Source organism: Plasmodium sp. gorilla clade G2, assembly GCF_900097015.1.
Source record: "Plasmodium sp. gorilla clade G2 genome assembly, chromosome: 14".
NCBI lineage: Eukaryota > Apicomplexa > Aconoidasida > Haemosporida > Plasmodiidae > Plasmodium > Plasmodium adleri (nom. inval.).
This window is the reverse complement of record NC_041706.1, coordinates 802,501-825,000: the sequence shown is the minus strand read 5'-3', so window position 1 is coordinate 825,000 and position 22,500 is coordinate 802,501. Positions and strand designations below refer to the sequence as shown.

General features: G+C 17.5%; 7 protein-coding genes and 1 non-coding gene across 8 annotated transcripts in view; 6 read left to right on the top strand and 2 right to left on the bottom strand.

Moving 5' to 3' along the window:
* PADL01_1421100 (conserved Plasmodium protein, unknown function) overlaps positions 1-1,486 on the top strand; it is a gene marked incomplete at both ends in the record, with an annotated part of 4,100 nt that extends 2,614 nt beyond the window's left edge. The window contains one exon of the mRNA XM_028684490.1: positions 1-1,486. This exon is cut by the window's left edge and continues 520 nt beyond it. Within this exon, the coding sequence (XP_028540563.1) occupies positions 1-1,486 (1,486 nt within the window).
* A 1,819-nt stretch (positions 1,487-3,305) lies between these two features.
* Positions 3,306-3,451, top strand: PADL01_1420900. Its single transcript, XR_003699395.1, has one exon. It is a non-coding gene; the product is annotated as a C/D small nucleolar RNA (non-coding RNA).
* A 357-nt stretch (positions 3,452-3,808) lies between these two features.
* On the bottom strand, positions 3,809-7,255 carry PADL01_1420800 (conserved Plasmodium protein, unknown function; the record flags this gene model as incomplete). Its single annotated transcript, XM_028684489.1, has 1 exon — positions 3,809-7,255. One exon carries the CDS (start codon positions 7,253-7,255, stop codon positions 3,809-3,811), a length of 3,447 nt encoding a protein of 1,148 aa, XP_028540562.1.
* A 2,019-nt stretch (positions 7,256-9,274) lies between these two features.
* Positions 9,275-10,442, top strand: PADL01_1420700 (conserved Plasmodium protein, unknown function; the record flags this gene model as incomplete). The annotated part of the gene is made up of 4 exons (XM_028684488.1): positions 9,275-9,426; positions 9,642-9,735; positions 9,951-10,194; positions 10,399-10,442. 4 exons carry the CDS (start codon positions 9,275-9,277, stop codon positions 10,440-10,442), a joined length of 534 nt encoding a protein of 177 aa, XP_028540561.1.
* A 991-nt stretch (positions 10,443-11,433) lies between these two features.
* On the top strand, positions 11,434-12,877 carry PADL01_1420600 (mannose-1-phosphate guanyltransferase, putative; the record flags this gene model as incomplete). Its single annotated transcript, XM_028684487.1, has 2 exons — positions 11,434-11,832; positions 12,050-12,877. 2 exons carry the CDS (start codon positions 11,434-11,436, stop codon positions 12,875-12,877), a joined length of 1,227 nt encoding a protein of 408 aa, XP_028540560.1.
* A 541-nt stretch (positions 12,878-13,418) lies between these two features.
* PADL01_1420500 (dynein-associated protein, putative) lies at positions 13,419-14,546 on the top strand (the record flags this gene model as incomplete). Its single annotated transcript, XM_028684486.1, has 4 exons — positions 13,419-13,835; positions 13,913-14,004; positions 14,144-14,318; positions 14,457-14,546. The coding sequence occupies 4 exons, from the start codon at positions 13,419-13,421 to the stop codon at positions 14,544-14,546; spliced, it is 774 nt and encodes a 257-aa protein (XP_028540559.1).
* Positions 14,547-15,009: 463 nt separating this feature from the next.
* PADL01_1420400 (surface protein P113) lies at positions 15,010-18,115 on the bottom strand (the record flags this gene model as incomplete). Its single annotated transcript, XM_028684485.1, has 2 exons — positions 15,010-17,761; positions 18,000-18,115. The coding sequence occupies 2 exons, from the start codon at positions 18,113-18,115 to the stop codon at positions 15,010-15,012; spliced, it is 2,868 nt and encodes a 955-aa protein (XP_028540558.1).
* A 3,676-nt stretch (positions 18,116-21,791) lies between these two features.
* Positions 21,792-22,500, top strand: part of PADL01_1420300 (pantothenate kinase, putative) — a gene marked incomplete at both ends in the record, with an annotated part of 1,804 nt that continues 1,095 nt past the window's right edge. The window contains one exon of the mRNA XM_028684484.1: positions 21,792-22,500. This exon is cut by the window's right edge and continues 463 nt beyond it. Within this exon, the coding sequence (XP_028540557.1) occupies positions 21,792-22,500 (709 nt within the window).

Genomic DNA, 22,500 nt, shown 5'->3' with positions numbered 1-22,500 from the left:
TGAAAAAGGAGATGATATAAAAAATAATGTTGATATCACAATGAGTGACATAAATAATAATGGTGACATCACAATGAGTGACATAAAAAATAATGGTGACATCACAATGAGTGACATAAAAAATAATGTTGATATCACAATGAGTGACATAAAAAATAATGTTGATATCACACAAAATAATGTCAGAGAAGATACAGATAAAAATCCTCAACCTGATGAAATACTACAAAAAAATATACAAAAAAATATACATAACAATGATAATAATATAAATGATAAAAAAGTTCAGAAGAGTAACAAATATGAGGTTAAAGAAAAAAGAAATTATAATAGTACTACAGATGATAAAAATAAAGAGGAAGAACAGTGTATTAATCATTTAGATCTTCAAAAACAAGATGATAAACACATAACGAATATATTGAATATAAAAAATGATAAAGTCCAGATGAATGAAAAAAGAAAAGGGAATGTATTACTTAAAGAAGATGACGAAGATGAAGAAGAGAATTATATAAATAAGTCAAAGAAACAATGTGATAACATTACAAGTACATTTAAAATTATGGATGCTTCATCAAAAAATATTACAAATAATAATTTAAATAACTTATCAAAGAGACCCATAAGAAAAGGTGTTTATCCTTTAACATCATATATTGAAACAGAATCTTTCAAAGTTATGATAATAAAAAAAAAAAAAAAAAAAGATTCTTATCAATCTACAAATTATAATTCAGATTCATATATATCTTCAACTATATGTGACAACCTTAAAGATGATAATAATAAATCTCAATCAGATACTTCTATAAATTATTTAAATATAAAATATAGTAAAGAAGAATTAAAAACTTTAAACAACCGCAATTTTATTTATTATATAACAAACGATATTGAAACTCTTGGTATATATAAAAAAATTTATTTTTATGATTTCTTTTTTATATATTTATTAAGGAAATTATTCTGGAATATTTTTTCATTATATTATTTATATTTACAAAAATATAATGATAAAAGAGAAAAAAAAAAAAAAAAAATGAAACAAAAAATGAAACAAAATATAATAAACAAAGTATTATACATTCCATCTATATCACCATCATCGTCTTCATCATATGATGAAAATAATATTGATACAGCTCATAAAAATAATAGTCAATATAAAATTAAAAAAATTTATAGTGATCATTTATTGTTATATGAAAGTGACATAAGCCTTAACAACTCACAAATCAATAAGGACTATCTTTATAATACAAATAAATTGTTACATGACGATTTAAAAATATTATTTAACTTAATAAAGAAACAAAAATTTTTAATATATTTTAGATATGATCAAAATAAAAAAATTAAAACTAAAAATAAAACACAATATGTTCATAGGGATATATGGATATATCTAATTTTAAAGGCCCTCAAAAAAAAAAATGACAGTACCATTTTCAATGAATTCATATTCTTCAAAGAAAAAAAATAAAAATGAAAATGAAAATAAAAATAAAAATAAATATATATAATATATATGTATATATATTTTTTAAGATATATAAAATAACATTTATATTTATAAGGTCATATTAAATAAACAAATATTTTACATATAAAAAATATATAAATATATAATATATAATATATAATCTAGGTACCTATAAATATTATATTATATATATTATTTATACTGAAAAACCACTTACATCTCTCAACAATAATAAAAAAAAAAAAAAAAAAATAAATAAGTATATTGGGATGTGCATATAAAAATATTTATATATAATATTATAAGAAATAAAATACTCATTAAAAATATATATATATATATATATATTATATAATTATAGCAAAAAATTGTAATAATATATATATGATTATTTAAGATATGTACTTATTTATTTATATGTATATATTAATATATTATATATTATAATATATTCATTTATATATATATATATTAAGGGATACAATAATATTTATAAATATATTAATTATATATATATTTATATATATATGTAAATATATATATATATACAATAAATAACATGTGAGGAAAAAAAAAAAAAAAAAAAAAAAAAAAAAAAAAAAGAACAAAATTGGATTATAAAAAATTTATAAGAATTGAAAAAAATAATAATAAATATAATTTATATTTAAATAAATCTTTTATAAGATTTTAATATATTGAAAAGTATTTTAAACATTTAAAAATAATAATAATAATAAAACTTGTAAATTAATAATAAATTATTTATATAATTTTTAAGAATTTAAAACATTTTAAAAAAGTAAGTATAATATTTTACTATATATAATGTATTATGTTATATTATGATATAAATGTTTAATATTTATATACATTTATGATGATGAAATAGAAGCATAAACATATTTACTCAAAAAAAAATAAAAATAAAAATAAAAATAAAAAGAAGATAATATGTATATATATATATATAATATATATATATTTTTTATTTTTTTTTTTTTATTGTAGTGCCTCCTAAAGAAAGAAAAACGAAGGAACAAATCGCAGCTGCCGCAGCAGCATCAGGAAGAACTAAAAAAAAGGTATTCATCAAAAAGAAAAGGAAAAGTATAAAATAATATATATATTATATATATATATATTATGTATTATATTATATATTTATTTATATGTATTATGCCCTTTTATTATTTCCAATGTATCTAATTTTTTTTTTTTTTTTTTTTGTGAATATTTTAGAAATGGGGTAAGGGTAAGAACAAAGAAAAATTGAATCACGCTGTTTTTATTGATAAATCTCTTCACTCTAAAATACTTGAATGTAAGAATATGAAGGTTATAACTCCATCTGCAATTGCAGAAAAATATAAGGTAAACTTAAGTGTGGCAAGAGCAGTAATTAATCACTTAGCAGACAAAAAATTAATTGCAGAAGTTTGTGTGCAAAGCCATAGTCAAAAATTATATACTAAAGTTGCTTAAATTATAATATATATCATATATATCAAATATATATACACACACACATAAATATAAATAAATAAATAAATATATATATATATATAGATATATTTGTATATTAATTGTCTCATATATATTTATGTTAATTAAATATTTATTTTTTTTTTTTTTTTTTTTTTTTTTTTAAATTATTATAATATATATATAAATTATCTTTTCTTTTTATGTAAGAAAAAAAAAAAAAAAACTTTAAAGTGACATTTTGAAAAAATATTTTTTGCATTATATGAACCATATATATAATATATATATATATATATATATATATATTTATATGTGTGTTGTTTTAAATGAAATAAAGTGATGATAAAAGAATAATATAAAAGGTGATGCGGAAAATAAAAGAAATGTAATAAAAGATTTCTTCTTATATTCATTTTATTTTATTTCTGCAAAAATAGAAAAATGAGCCTTATATAGAAGTCATAGTTACTCTGATTATTTCATTTAATAAAAAGTAAATTAGATAATTAGTTATAAAATATTATTTTAAAATGTTTTAAAAATATTTAATTTAAAAAGAAAATAAAAAAATTTTTATATAATGATAATAAAAGTTTAAGGAAATAGCTACATAAGGGTTATTATAATATGTATATGATAAATATATATATATATAAATAAATACTTAACAAGACAGAAAATAATTGTGTATATTTTAATATTACTCACAAAAATTAATTGGATAAAAATAAATAAATAAATAAATAATTATATATATATATATATATATATGACATATATTTGTATATCCTTCCTTCTTTGATTGTATTGTTTGTCTTATATATTTTTTTTTTTTTACATCGTTCCAAAAAAGAAGGTACCTATTTCCAGCCAACTCTCCGTTGCATAAATAACTTTTTTATTTTCATCATAAATTTCATTTAATTCTTTTTCACGCTCGTCAGTAATGGACTTGAATTTATTCTGTTCATTATTATTTATATTTTCAGTTCCTTCATCGTTGGTATTATTTTTGCTTTCTGTTTGATTTCTTTTCATTTTGAGGTACTCAATTTTGGCTGCTGCAAATATTAACGGTTTTATTATTATATTATGTTTTTGACAAAAAGTTAAAACTAATTTATTTGATCCTAGGAGTATAGGTATATCTGTACTTAACATTGCATCTAAATCTATTATGCTATCTCCTATAAAACATGATAATTTATGATTTGTATTTTTTATTACTTTACTAACCTTTTTCCTAATTACTGTTTTATCAAATAATGATAATATTGTTACATAATCAATTATATCAGATGAACAATTATAATTTTTATGTTTTATTTTAAGCATATCATATTTAAATCCACCTGTATATACTTTCTTCACTTTATCATATGAATACATTTTTGAATAATAAACATTGAAATATTTTTTAAAGGTTTGATAATATTTATGTTTCACCTTATCATAATGGTTATCCTTATTATTATTATTATTATTAATATCATCATTATTATTATCATTACATATACTTGTGTTTACATTAAGATCGTTCTCATTTTCTAATTTCATTATATTATTTTGAAGGGTATATAGAACAATTTGCTTCTTAAAATTTAAAGTAATTACATCAAAATAAAAGTTATTATTATTCTGTTGTTTATATTGTATAAATCTAAGGAATACATCAAGGAAATATTCATTCAACTGGAAGTTTTCATAATAATCATATATTAAACAATTAATAGTATTTATATCTACATCTTTTAATATATCATAATAAGAAATAAGTGCTGAATGTATAATATTTACTTTATCAAATTTTTTTAAATAATAATAATAAGAATCACTATTTACTTCAGATATATCTTGTTTTGCTTGTAATTCTTCGAATAATTCATTTTCTCTTATAAAATACCATTTACATATTTTATAAAGATATTTTATTCTTTCTTCATTTGTGTAATCTTTCTTTTTTTCTTTATGCATATTTTCAATATTAATATTTTCAAAAAAATTTATTTCTTCTTGGCTTAATTCAACATCTTTTGGTTTCTTTATATTATAATATTTTCCTAATAATTTAAAAAAAAAAGAATATGAATCTTTTTTGATAATAGTTTTATCAAAATCGATAGATATATGATAAAATTCATCTATACATTTTAAATTATTTATATTATCATTTATCATATTATCATTATTATTTAAAAGATTTAAAAAATTTTTTTTTTTTTCTTTTTCCTCGTCACTCAAATTGTAATTAACATTATACACATTTCCATGACAACCACTACTATATTTGTTTTTATAATTATTAGTTGTTATATTTTTATTTTCATATCCTTCTAATGTATTTGTAGTATTAATAGATTTTTTAAAAAATGCATCATCTATGTTATATTGGGTCTTTTCAAAAAAAAGGTGTTCATATTGTGGATGAATAAAAGAATTCTTATTCTTCCTTGGACAAATACTCATCTCATAAGTGTTATGATAATTATGATAATTATGATAATTGTGATAATTGTGATAATTGTGATAATTATGATAATTTACAGATGCTGTATTATTATCATTGTTATTTTCTTTCTTTTCATTATTCATACTATGAGCAAAGGGACAGACACCTCCTTTTTTCTGTGATTTATTCATATGATCTTGTGTTTCTATATTTTTATCAACCAAATTTTGATATATACATTTACTTTTATTTTCATTTAACCATTTTGTTTTTATAATTTGATAACATTCCTTTTTATCTTCATCATTTAATTCTATATACAAAGGTGATTTTTCAGAATTATTGCATATACTTTTAAATATATTCATTCTTATATCTTTAAATAATATATCACTATGCTGTTCTTTATTTATATTATTTCTAAGAATTTCTTTAAAAAAATATATCTCTAAATAAGTAGCATACCTAACAATATTCAAATCTTTTATCATATCATTATAATTAATGTTATCTCTAAGAAGTGCCATGACTTTTTCTTTAGATATATAGTATAATAATAATTCATTCAGTTTCATGTATTCTTTATTTGCATATTTGTTTATATATTTGTAATATAATCTAAAAGTATCATCCTCCCCCTCCACATAATTATTCTTCTTATTATTATTACTATCTGATGGAATAACACTAAATTTATCACTGGAACTATCATTTTTTGGTTGTGTAGTCATACCATTTGTATCACTTCCATATTGATTAGAATTCATCACATGATCACAGTGAATCGTTTTTTCCTTTCTTTTAATATTTTCTCTTAACATATACTGTTCTACTTTCTTGCTATTATATGATAAAGAGCAACTATAATATATATTTGAAAAAACATAGACACATGAATATATACCATACAATATATTTAAAGAATTATAATTTTTATTTTTACTTAGATATTCTAAAATAAAATGAACATATGTAATTAAACTATTATTGTATGTGAACTGATTTTCTTGATCATATAAATATGTATTACATTTTTTATCTCTTCCTTCTTTTCTTAGTGTATTTAATTCTTCACATGTTTTTGATATTATATCACTACATAATTTCATAAGATACATATTGTGTTTTTCAGTTTTTAATAATATGTATGCAAATGTATGCATATAACTATATAATAAGAAATATAAATCTGAATCAATAAATTTATAAAAATTTTCTTTATCTAAATAATTATAAGTTAATGAACGTATAAATCTATTATGTAGGCATTCATAATAGTTCTTTTCGCAATATTTTCTAATTAAATACATATGAAAAAAAATCATTAATTTTTCACATTTTTCTTTTATATTATTATGAAATATATTATCATTATTATTATTATTATTTATATTATTTATATCATTTATATCATTTATATCATTTATATCATTTATATTGTTTGTTATATTATTATAATAATCATTATGTTCATAATTATTTAGTATATTTTTATAATAACCATATTCAAAAGGAGTTCTACCTTTAATTTCTTTATATAATTTTTCTATATATTCAATAGGACTATTATAATCAATTTTCTTCTTCAAAAAATTATCTTGGTTTGCATTTATGAAATCTTTAGACATATCCTCAGAATTACATTTATTACTACTACTATAACTATTATTATTATTATTATTTATACTACAACTATCATTATTATTATTTTGAATTTTAGTGGTTAAACAATCTATATATTTCTTCATATCAAATAATAGGTTAACATCTTTTTCAAATTCTTTTTCTCTGTGAATTTGTAATTTCTGGAGCAACACTTTTATATGCTTCATCTTGTAGCTTTGAAAAATATGCAAAAATATTTAAAAACAGATACCTCTCTTAAATTAAACAAAAATGTTATATATATATATATATATATATATATATATATATTATACTATTTTAAAATAATTGGTTTAATATTATTTAACTTAAAATATAATTTATATTCAATAATCTATAACTATAATAATCTTTTCAAAAAAATCAAAACCATTTTTAAAATACATCACAACAACACAATAATATATATTTATATATATTTATTTTTATTTTTGCAGATTTTTTAAATATTTTAAAAAAAAGTAAAACTTTTAATAATTGTTATATATAATATATATAAATATAAAAAAAAAAAAAAAAAAAATTTATTGCATGCAATTTTTTAGTTGCATATACAGGCTAAAAACAAAATACATATCCTCTTTAGATTTTTATATTTATATAATTTTTTGTTGTTTTTCTGAAAAAATTTTAAGAGAAGAAACCTTTTGTAATATCATAATATTAGATATATGAATCAAATTATAATATATATGTTTTTAAATTATATAAAATAGATAACAAAAAAAAGAAAAAGAAAAAAAAAGACAAAATTGTTATGCAATATAATATATATATATATATATATTATGATTGTATAGATTGTTGTTAACGATTTAAAAAAAAAAAAAAAAAAATTGTATTTATAAACATATTATTACAACCACATTTATATATTTATACAATTTATATATTCATATATTTATTACAATCTTGAACGTGTTAGTTTTTATTATTTATTTTAATTTTTTTAGATTTTTTCATTTTTTTTTTGTTATCTCCTTACTTTTTATAGAGATATCAAACTTTTAAAAATATGTTCCTACATAATAAATAACATACATTATAAATAATTTAACTTCCCTATCAAATTATGCACATATATTTTTATGGGCCTAGAATATTGTAACTGTTAATATAAATTATCATATATATATTTAATATATATATTTATATATATAATAATTATATAGTTTTTAAAGTAATTAACTTTTAACATATAATAAAAAATTCTATATCATAATTTTCAAAAATATAAATAAAGAATATTTATAATATATATATATATGATCATACAAAACTAAACAGAAATATATATAAATATATATAAATAAATATATATATATATATATATATATATATATATATATATTAAATAAGTATTACGTTTATTTCCCCCACCCATAATATGTTACATTGATATATAATTAAAAATCAATGTAAAAAGAGAAAAAAGAAAAAACAAGTTGACTTTATATTTTTACATTTCAAAAATTAATTTATTTTTTTAAAATACATAATGAACTTGTGATATATATAATATGTGATGTATAATACATAATATATATATATATATATATATATATATATATATATATATTTTTATATTTTTTTAATACTTTTAAAAAAATATATTTTTAATTATTTCTTTAAAATTTTGAAGTTCTTTTTTTAAAAAAATTCATTTGGACTTTTTCATTGTGAGAAAATAAAAATAAAAATATATATTTATATATATGATTTTTTTTTTTTTTTTTTTTATATGTAAATATATCCTATTCATGTATTTTTTTTTTATAAACATAGACATTAAAATGTAATCATCTGTTTATTTTTTATGTGTTTTTGTTAAAAATGTAAAATTGTAAGATTTATTTTTTAAATATATATATATATATGGACAAAATGTAAAAATGAATATATATAATATATTATATATTTATGTATTTTTTTATGTATTTGGAATATGTTATCTTATAAAATGTTAAGGTTTTTTTTTGTTTAATAAATCTTTTTTAAATAATATAATCAAAGTGAAATTAAGGGATAATATATGAAATAATAGGATAATCTATTTTTACAACCCTTTATTATATTTTATTATATTTTTTTTATATTTTTTTATATATTTTTTATATATTTTTAATATATATTTTTTTTTTTTTTTTTTTTTTTTTGTGTAAACTCTTTTTGATAATCGAATAAAAATGTCAAAACCTACTGTTGTATTTTATCATATCATAAATGATAAAGAAGATAAAAATTCACAAAATGTTTTTTATATTTTAAAGCCTATAGGTTCCATAACATTGAAGGATATCAAAAATGAATTTCCTTTGATAGGGACATATCACTTCAGGTTAATATAAAAATGGACAAATAAATAAATATATATATACATATATATATATATATATATATATATATATATATATATATATATATTTGATCAGAAATTAAATTGGTGTTTTCTTTAAAAGGACATATGACATATAAATATTTCCGTATATGTTTGTAAATACATCCCATATTTGTTCTTTATATTTATATTTATATATTTTTTTTTATATGTAGATTTAAAATTCTTCATAATAATATTCCTGCTTGGGTTGATGTTAGTGATGAATCATCTCCTGTGCCTAGTCTGAATTCATGCATATACGCAAAAGTAAATAAAACAAATAAAATAATTTAAGTGAACAAATAATTAAATATTATAATATTATTTCAAATGAATGGAATGAAATTAATGAATATGCGATATCCATGAAGTAGTACATATATATATATATATATATATATATATTTTTATATTTATTTATTTATTTATCATATTAACACATTTGGCAAATATATTCACATGTGAACACTTATTATATTCAGGTTTTGAGACTAAGCTGGCTAGATAATAAAACGGGAAAGGAAATAACTAACGACAAAAATTTACATGATCAAGATATTATGAAATCATATAAAAATGATAAAATGATTTATCATCAAGGAAATGAAAAAAACCATATGGATGAACATATGCAGGAATCACAGAAAACAAAAAATAATATCGACATGTTATTATTTGAGACAGCACCAAATAAATCTAATCAAACTAATGTAAACCAAAAAAATGGTAACCAAATGAAGAAATGCACACACATATATATATATATATATATATTAATTAATTTTTACGAATCCTTTATATTATATATATCTTCATTATGTTTTTTTTTTATATGTTATATATATATATATATATATATATATATATAATTTTTCTTTCATATATCGTATTTAAAATGAAAAATTTTTTTTTTTGTTTTTTTTTTTGCAGATGATTCTAAAGATCAAAACTATTTTGATTTAATGTTTAATTAGTTTCCATGTATTTTTTTTTTTTTTTTTTTTTGAAACATTTTACCCATTTTATTTAATATATATATATATATGTCATGTTATATAATATTTTTAAGTTCATAATAAAAAGAAGAAAAATCATTCCATTATATAATAATTATTAAGAAAATGGGGAAATATACTTTTAAATATGTTATTATTATTATTATTTTTTTTTTTTTTTTACATTTTATATGTACATTCACTTCATTATATTTTAATTAAAATATTTTTTGTTCCAAAAAAAAAAAGTAAAATAACTTAAAAAAATAAGAAAATATATTTTTTCCTTTTTAATATAAAAATATCTCCAAAATTATATGTATATATATAAATATATATAATGTAATAAGGGGAAAAAAAATATTATTTTATATAAAAAAGTATTACATACTTATGTATGTGTATATAAATATATATTATGTAATTAAAAGATTATAACAAGCAACAAAATTAAAATTTCTTTTCTTTTATTATTCATTTGTTATATATATATATATATTTTTAATTTGGACATAGAAATAATAAAGTAATTTGAAATAAATAATATGTTTATATTTTGAAACATATATTATATTTATATTTGAAATATATATTATATTTATATTTTGAAATATTTAATATATTTATATTTTGAAACATATATTATATTTATATTTTGAAACTTATATTATATTTATATTATGAAACATTATATTTATATTATGAAACATATTTTTATTTTTTTCTACCACATATTTGGAAATTTTTTTTTTTTTGTGTTAATATAGCATATATATATATATATGTATAAATTTTTTTTTTGTTATAATTAATTCGATATATTATTTTATAATATATGGATATATTTTATTTAATTTATATCCTTTTGTTTGTATATATGTTTTCTCCATTATATTTATAATATATATATATATATATATATATTTTTATATTTATATATTTATAATTTTATTTCCTTTTTTGTATTATTATGAATGCATTAATATTAGTTGGTGGTTATGGTACACGTCTGAGGCCCTTAACCCTAACAACTCCCAAGCCTTTAATTAATTTTTGCAATAAACCAATAATAGAACATCAAATATTACATTTAGCAAAATGTGGAATTAAGGAGATCATTTTAGCTATCGCATATAAACCTACGAATATAACTAATTTTGTAAAAGAAATGGAAAAAAAATATGATGTACAAATAATTTTTTCAATTGAAGACGAACCATTGGGAACAGGGGGACCATTAAAATTGGCAGAAAATTATTTAAATAAATATGATGATTTCTTTGTATTCAATTCAGATATAATATGTACATTCCCCTTAATAGAAATGATGAATTTCCACAAACAAAATAAAGCCCCACTAACAATACTGGTAACACAAATGATATATAAAATATATATAATATGAAAAAATTGTGGAATAAAATACTAACTATATTATATAATATATATATATATATATATATATATATATATATATTTTTTATTTATGTTACCTTAACATGCATGTGCAAATTTACATTTTTATGACCGTTCAGGTGAAATAAATATTTATTTTATTTTATTTTTTTTTTTTTTTGTTTTAAAAGGTAAAAGAAGTAGAAGACCCAAGAGCATTTGGTGTTGTAATTACAGAAGATAAAAGGATTACAAAATTTGAAGAGAAGCCATTAGTTCCTAAATCAAGTTTAATTAATGCAGGAATATATATTTTAAACAAACAAATTTTAAATTCTATTCCTCAAAGGAATTGTTCCTTAGAAAAAGAAATTTTCCCCAAGCTAGCCAATGATAATATGTTATATTTTTACGAATTGAATAATTTTTGGGCTGATATTGGTAAACCTCTAGATTTCTTAAAGGGACAGTCATTATACATGGAAAATTTAGAAGAAAAGAAATATGAAAAGCATATGTTAATAGATCACTTGTTAATTTATTATAGTTTAAATGAAAGTCATACAAAAAATGTTGTGCATAAAAATTTATTTGTAAGTTTTGAAAATATAGAAGAATTAAATAAATTTAATGAAAATGCAGAAAATTCATTTATTAAAGATATTTTCCTCCACACAAAAATTGAAGGAAATGTTTTAATATCATCAACAACAATAATTAAACAAAATTGTGTATTGGGAGATAATGTTGTGTTAGGAGAACATGTAATCATAGGAGAAGGGTGTCGAATAAAAAATTCATGTGTCATGAGTCATTCCACAATAAGTTCTTACTCATATATTGAAAACTCTATAATAGGGTCCAAGTCAAGAGTAGGAAATTGGTCACGTATTGAAGGATTATGTGTTTTAGGAGAAAGTGTTATTTTGAAACCTGAAATTTTTGTTAATAATGTATTTATTCTTCCTTTTAAGGAGGTTAACAACTCTATATATGATAAGGGGGCCATCATCATGTGATAATCACAAAATAAAATAAGATTAAACATAAAATATATATATATATATATTATACAAACATTTTCATTTTGAAAAGATAAAGAAAATGAACATTATAAAATAAATCATAAAAAAGCTTTGAAGCTTTACTGTTTTATAAAATATATATATATATATATATATATATATATATATTGTATGATATATTATATACATACATATTTATTTATTTATTTATTTATTTGTTTATTTTTTATTATTTATTTTTTTTTTTTTTCGTGCATATCATTGTTTTTGTCTCATTTTTTTATATATCCCTATTTACTCTAAATTTTTTTCAAAGGTTTTTTTTTTTTCCTTATAATGTGTATGATTTTAACTCTAAATTAGAAGAAAAAATATATATATTTTTTTTTTTTATGTAACAAAATTAATGTTTTTTTTTTTTTTTTTTTTTTTATTTTACCAACTTAAAAATTCAACAAATAAAATATTAATATATATCTATATGTTAACCTCTTTTGATATATTTTTTGAAAATTATTAAATGCTTTAAATCGAAATGAAAGATTACTTGGGTGAACACAATAAATATTTAAAATATGAGAACCCTATAATTATAGAAAAGGAAGACGAAAAGAATATTCATTCAAAAGATGATAAAACATTGAAAGATAAAAATATTGTAAGAGTTATTGAGGAAATAAGAAAAAATTTAAAATCAAATGTTCTATATAAAAATGATAGTAAAAGTGTTATTTTCAATGATCCAATTTATTATTTATTTCCAAGTAAATGTATAAAAGTAAAAAAAGCAGAGCATATTTCATATGTTTCCAGAGTAACAAATGATGAAGATATATTACTGTGTCTTAAAAGAATATATGAAGTATTATCTAATATGTATTCAAAAAATATGATCATAAAAGAAGAATATTTGAATGAATTATTGAGCATATCAACCGAATTATGTAGACAGGTTAATATATATATATATAATATATTTTTAATGTGCTCTTATATATTTATAAAATAATATATAACCATTTTAAATAGATTTCAGTCACTTGCTTTCAAAGAGGTTCTCTTCTAAAACAATTATTCAATTATAATATTATGTTATTATTTGAATACCACAAATTGGTTATGTAAGAAAAAAAAAATAAAAAAAAAAATAACATATATATATATATATATGTGCACATATTCCCGCAACATATTCTGTTTTATTCCATATTTTTCATATTCAAATTGTTTATTTTTTTTTTTTTTGAACAACCTGAACAGGTCATCACTTGCTTTTAATTTGAAGAAGCAAATGAAGCAGAATGATATTTTAAATAATTTTCATAAAGAAATAGAAAAAAAAAATAATTCTATTAATACATTGACTAAAGAAATAATAAATACTGAAGAAATGATGGAACAGGAAAAAATAAATTCAGAAAAGGAGATTGCAGAAGTATGCAATTGTTTATAAAATATGAAATAATATAAAACCTGAACATAAAATTATAATCCAATAAAAATAAATAAATAAATAAATAAATAAATGTATATATATATATATATATATATATATTTATTTATTTATTTATAGGTAAATATTATATACCAAAATAGGATTGATAAGTTGAAAAAAAACAATCAAAGAAAAAAAGATGAATTTACAAGACTATTGCAATTGTAAGAAAATAAATTATATTTATATTTTATAAAATACTATATCATAAATAATATATTTTATTCTTTTATTTCAATTTTTGTTATTGTATATAAATGAATATATATATAAATGAATATATATATAAATAAATATATATATAAATGAATATATATAAATATGTGTTTACATAAATGGTTTTCAATGCTATGAAAAGTGTGTAATTTAAATTTAATATTCACTTGAAAAAAAAAAAAAAAAAAGAGAAAAAAATTGAAATAAAAGATAATAAATGTGTACATAATATATATATATTATATATATATTTATGTATAAATAAATGCATATATGAGAAAATATAAATATGTTTAATATATATATTTTTATTTATATTCATACATATATACGTAATAAAAGTAAAATAATTAATATAAAAAATTTATATAATCAAATTATAAAAAAAAAAAAAAAAAAAAGTATTTTATAGAAATTATAGGAATTCTATAAATAATAAAAGTAAAATTACTAAGAGTGCATTACTCATAGCAAAGAAAAATGAACTTCCATTATCAGGTTTTTTTGCTTCATTTGAAGTATCATCATCATCAGAATCATCATCATTTGCATTTACTTCTTCTTCTTTATCATCTGTTTCTTTAGCATCATCTTTTTGAGATGATTCAGATGCTTCTACTGTTTGTTCTGATCCTTGTAATTCTTCTTCTCCTTTTACTTCATTTTTATTTTCTTCAAGGTTAGATACTGTTTCGGTAGTTGTTTCACTTGATTCATCTTTTTGTTCGTCTTTTTGTTCGTCTTTTAATTCATCTTTTTGTTCGTCTTTTTGTTCGTCTTTTTCTTCTTCTTCTTTTTCTTCTTCTTTTTCTTCTTCTTTTTCTTTTTCTTCTTCTTCTTTTTCTTCTTCTTTTTCCTTTTCTTCTTCTTCTCCTTCTTCTTCTTCTTCCTTTTCTACAGTTTCAGCATCTTGTTTGTCAGCTACATCATCTTCATCATTCTGTTGTAACTCATCAGTTACTTCATCTGTTGATGTTGGTATATTGTCTTTATTTTCTTCATTAGCTTCTTCAGAAAGTTTACTTTCCGTTTCAACTTGTTCTACATTTTCATTTTGATCATTTCCATCTTCGTTTTTTATTTCAACATTTCTTTCAGAAGGTTGTTGATCTGATTTTTCTTCTGTCTCTTTGTGAGTTTCTTCATCGGTTGTTTCATCTTTATTTTCCTTATTAAATTCTGACGTAGGATCAGGTTTATTATCTATTTGTTGATGATGATCTTCTTTGGATTGTTCTTGTTCATTATTTTGATCAGTGTTAGTACTATCAAAAATATTAAAGTTGGATGCTTGATTTCCAAATACTTCATCTCCATCATCAATAGAATTACCAATTATAGAATATTTTTTTAAGAAATCATTACTATCATTAAATAATTTTTGTAAATTATATGATTGTGCTTTTTCATATAGAGCATTATATACAGCCATTCTTCTATCAATTTCTTTTTCTTTTTCGTTTATTCTTTTATATCCTTCAGCTAAAAGTACTTGTAATTTTTTAAGTGTTCTTTTATTTGTTAACCATTTATTTTTTTTGTTTACATTAACATTATCAAGATGTTGTAGAATACTTGATTGAACATCATAATCTTTATTTTCTTTTAATCTATAATAATTTTTCTTTAATAATATTTCTAATTTTCTTAGATTCAATGGGTTTTTATAACAATAAGATTTTATACAACTAGCTTGTGTATTAAATAAGTTATTTTTTTCTAAATATAAGATTCTTAATTTTTCAACAAGTATTTTTCTTAATTCTGTAATTCTTTTTTTTCTTCTATAATTATCTAATGGTTCTAAATCATTAATAAGTCTTAATTCATCTTCAGTTATTGAACCTTTCTTTATCATTTCATTATGATCTATAAATTCTTCACTTGGATTATACTTAAAAAATATATCAGATGAAATCATACCATTATCAAAAGGGAAATCATTATATAATAAAACCAAATCTTCATTTAAATCAAATAGTTCTGGCATTGTTGTTTTAACTTTATTATATAATGAAATATATTTATTTTTATTTTCATCAATTCTTTTTTCTATAGTTTCGATTTTATTCATAGTTTCTTTTAATAATGCTAATAAAGACATTTTAACTTCTTCTAAATTTATATCTTCTATTTTTTCAATATCTAATGTGTCCATTAAATAAATGTAATATACATCTGGATTTGTATCACGTTTCATTTCATTATATCTATCTTCTAATACATCTTTAATATCAAAAGAATCATATTTGTTATTCAATAATGCTGATATATTATCACCTAATTTATTGAAAAGAGCAGTTCTATGTGCTAATTCTTTATTAATTTTAGATGTTAAACTTGATTTCTCTCTTAATACAAGTTCTTTATTTTCTTTATTATTAACAAGAATGTCTGTATTATTAACATCTTTTGAATCTCCATATTGTATATCTTTCATATCTTCATTTTTATTAATAGAAGATATATTATTATCATCATCATCATTTGTATTATCTTGATTTAAATTTTCATCATTATTATTAGAATTGATTTCTTGTGATGAAGACATCATACCTTTAACATTTTCATCTTCGTCATTTAATGCAGAATCTGTACTTGCATCTGCAGTTTCTCCTCCTTCTTTATTACATACAACATTAACTGACACATACGAATTATTAATATAACATGGATCTTCTTCATTTAATAAGGTTTTTTGTACATCTAATGGATCTATTAAACATTCTTTATTATTATCACATTTTTTTCTAATATATTCTGATATATCTTTTAATTTTATTTCACAAAAAGGGGAATGTAAAAGTGCACTTTTAATATTGATATTACCATCTTTACAAACAACAGGTTCCTCATTTTTATTCTTAATAAAAAAGAAATATTGAATAAATGCTTCATCTAAAATAAAACTATTGCTTAATAAACAAGTCGTAGATGTTTTCACTTCATTCTGTTCTGATTCTACACATTCACTTATTTCTATACTATTCTTATTTCTAAATGATTGAGTCTTTTTTCGAATTTCATATTCAAAAAAATATATGCATTTGTTATTACCATTACATTTCTTTTCTATCTCCTCATTACATCTTTTATGTATTATCTCATTATTTCCATTTAAACATTGAACTTCACAATGTAACACATAAAGGTTTCCTTGCGAGCACCTAAAATAAATAAATATAAATATAAATATAAATATAAATATAAATATATATATATATATATATGTTTACATTTTATATTTATTATGTGATGATTTATACGGATCATTAAACAGCATGCACAAAAAACATTGACAAATCAAAAACATAATGTACTTATATATTCATATTGTTTACACAAAATACACATATTTTATTTTTTATTTTTTTATTTTATTTTTATTTTCCTTTCTAGACTTACTTTAAGGAATTCTCTTCTCCAAATTTTATTACATCATTGTGCACATAGCAACGTATTAAACATATTAATAAAAATTGCAATAATAAAATATGTAAAGTAAAAAACGGTATTTTCATTTTATTTATTAAAATCTATAAATATATATATAAAAATATATATATATATATATATTATATATAAATAAAATATGTAATATTTCAATAAAGAAATATAAAAAAATATATATATACAAATCTAATTTTTCAAACTAAGTATACATATATATATATATATATACAGCTGTTCAATAGAAAAAAAAGAAAAACGAAAATAACATATTATTATATACTTATAAAAAAAATCAAAATACTATAAAAAAAAGTAATATATAAAAAAAAAAAAAAAAATATCATAAGAAAAAAAAAAATATATATATATATAAAAATATACTGGCAAAAATTATTAAAATATATATAATATTTCTTATAATTGTATCTCTATATATATATATAACTATTATTATATTAACAAATATTAAAAACTAACAATTATTTTATATAAAAATGTTAATCTTTCTTTATATATATATAATATTATATAAACCCCTAAAGAGGAACATCATTATTTAGATATATATATAATATATATATATATAAATATAAGAATGTTTTTTATTACTTTAAAAAAAAAAAAAAAAATATTATATATATAAAATATTTATATTCCTATAATATATAAAATAAATATTAAATAAAAAATAAAAAATGGTATAAATTATTTCAATATATATTTCTATTTATTTATTCTTATTATATATATATATAATATTATTATAATATGTAAAATATATTATATATATATTTATATTTATTATAATAAACTTCATAAAAATGAACTGATTTATATTTTATTAATTTTATATTTAAATATATAATAATATATATATATATATATATATATATATATATATATATAGATTTTACAAGATATGTATATTATATATATATATGTATACATATATAATTATAATATAATGTAATTGTTATATATGAATAATCAAGGTCCTTTTTTGCAACAATAATTTTTTACGTTTATTATAAAAAAAAAAAATTATTATATAATATATAACAATGTGATCTATATATATATTGATATATATATATTTATATATGTATATATAAACATATAATATTTATTTTAATTTTTTTTACTTTTTAAAGGTAAAAAATAATTATTCATATATACGTATGATAAATATATATATATATATAATATTTTTTATGTAAGAGAGAAAAATTTAAGGTTAGTTTATTTTATTTTTTTTTATTTTCTTCTTCTTTTTATATGTTAAATGCATGCATCAGTTGAATGGTTATCTTAAAATATAGGTAAGAAAAATAAAATAGTAATAATATAATAATAATATAATTATAAATGTAATAAATATATAATATAATATTAATATAATGATATATTTACTTCAATATGGATTATATTTTATTTTTTTTAATTTTTTCTATGATATATTTTAAATATGCATTATATTATATATATATATCAATATTAATTTAATTATATATATATTATATTATATAAAAGCTATATATATTATATATTATAAAATAAATAAATATATTCCTACAAATCATGAAAAAAAAAATACCTAATAAATTTTTTTTATTATAATTATATTTATTTATATATATTGAAATATAATATATTTCTGTTTTTTTCATTTCATATAAAAACTGTTAAAATAATATTTTATATATATATATTTACATATATTATTTTCATATGATCATATAAAATAAAAAAATAATCATTCACATATTATATATTATATTTATTATAAATATCTGTTATAAAATATTCAATTTTTGTTACTAAATATTATTAAATATATGTAAAATAAAATATAAAAAATATATTTTCTTTTTATTTTATATATAATGTTTATTTAATAAATATAAATTTATTATAAAATTAAAGATATTTGAGAATAATAATAAAAAATATTATATACAAGAAAGTACTAATAACTTATTTGTTGTGTGTTTTAAATTATATATATAAAGCTAAAGAAAAAAAATATAAATATAAAATAATATATAATAAATTAAAAAAAAATAAATAAAGTAATATTAATATATATATATATATATATATACATATATCATATAATAAGAATTAAAAAAATATATAGAGGCCTCTTTGAGTACTCAAAAGAAGGATAAAAAAAAAAAAAAAAAAAAAAGGCATAACAATAATATATATATTTCTATATGCATACTCTTTTAACTGAGGCTTTTTTTTTTCTTCCTTTTTTTTTTTTTTTTTTTTTAATCCCTTTTTATATGATTAAAATAAAATAAATTTAGGGCACATGCGAAATTATAATTTATATTTCTTTCAACATGTTTTTTTTTTTTTTTTTTTTTTCCATTTAATGTAAAATAAAATAAACATAACATATATTATATATATTTATATTTATATATTTATATGGTCTTTATTTTTTAAGGTTAAAGAAAACAATGTAGAATTATTATATAAAAATATTTGAAAAAAACAAATATGGTTTATATATATTTAATCATTATTTAAAATTTTTTTCCCTTATCTTAAAATTTGCAAAAGGACATGTAAAAGCTGCATGTGTGTCCCATATGTTATATATATATATATATATATTTTTAAATATTGAGAACATGTAAGTTTCTTAAAGAAATATTTAAGTAGTACACAAAAAAAAGGACTATATATAATATAATTATATATTTACGATAAAAAAAAATGTATGATCAATAAAATAAATATATATCAGCAGAATTTGATATTAAGATTTATAAAAAAGTGCGTCCTTTTTTTTTTTTTTTTTTTTTATTAAAATTAAAAAAAAACATACATATAAATATGTCCTCATTATATAAATAAATATCTACATATATATAATATATATGCCACATATAAATGATTACAACTGGATATTTATATAAAATTATAATATAATATATAAAAAAAAATATTTCACTTGAAGTTTTATATAAATATGTATATTTGTAAAAAGGTTTATAAAATCATATATCATTTTTCAGTTTAACTCTTCAACATATTTCACATATGTATTTTCTTGTTTTATTTTTTCCTATATTTTTTTGGGAGGATAATTTTTAATATGTTCTTAAGTAATATATCATAATAAAATAAAAGGCGTTCTTCTATCAAATTAATTATTTTTAAAGATAATTATATATATATATATATATATATATATGTGCATATATGCTCAATATATTTTTTACTATAAATAAATATATCATATATATTATTTCTTCTTTTTTTTTTTTTAATATTAGTTCAAAGAATAATAATATGTATTTATTTTCACTGTATTATTCCTTCCTTACCAATACGTTACACATTCAAAATTAATTATCATATATATAAATATATATATATAATTTAAATATGCTTTAAAAAAAAAAAAATTCTTCCTGTTATGGATATTTTAAAGCATAGTAATATGTATACTTTAAAATCTTCTTATTTTATACGAATAAGTATTAAAATCAAAGAAATTAAAAAAAAAAAATAAAAAAAAAAAAAAAATAAATATATATTATATTATATTATATATAATTTATATATTTTACAAAAGGCTGTTTTTTTTTTTTTTTTTGGAAAAGTTTATAATTAAAAGATATATATGTATATATAAATATATATATTTATTTATATATATTTTATATATACTTAAAATGATACATAATAATATACATAAATAAAAAAAAAAATATATTTGATTATAATATGAGTACGAATAAAGGTGAATCCATTATTTGCAATCCTATGGAGGAAAAGAATGATTGTTGTTCGCTAGATATTGGAGGTACGTTAATAAAAGTTGTATATGTAAATGAGAAATATATACATGATGATAATATAAAAGAAAATACAGAAAACTTGATGATAAAAATGAATGAAAATAAGAATATATATTTGACATTTTTTGACATATCTAAGTTAGATGATACTTTATTTTTTTTATTGAGAAATGATTTAATAAAAAAAAAAATTACGTTAACAGGTGGAGGTGCACATAAATATTTTTATCACGTGTTAGAAAAAGTACTTTATCATAAATTAATGATAGAAATAAATAAATCTGTTAATAAAATATATGTATCAAAATATCAGTATGATGAACAATTATCCTTACTAACTATATTATTATGGACACCACAAAGCAATGATCAGAATAAAAATATTGACATAAATAATGATAATAAGAACAATATGGAGGGACTCTATTTGTTTGATAAAAAATTTGTTGATAAATTTCCTTCAGATACAATAAAAATATATTTTATAAAATCGTATTATGAAAATAATGATAATTATATTAATGATAATAATATGATACTTACATGTAGTAGGAAAGATGAAATGAACTGTATTATGAATGGTATCCATACATTATTTAATGTTAGTAAATCATTTTTTGAATATAAATCATTTC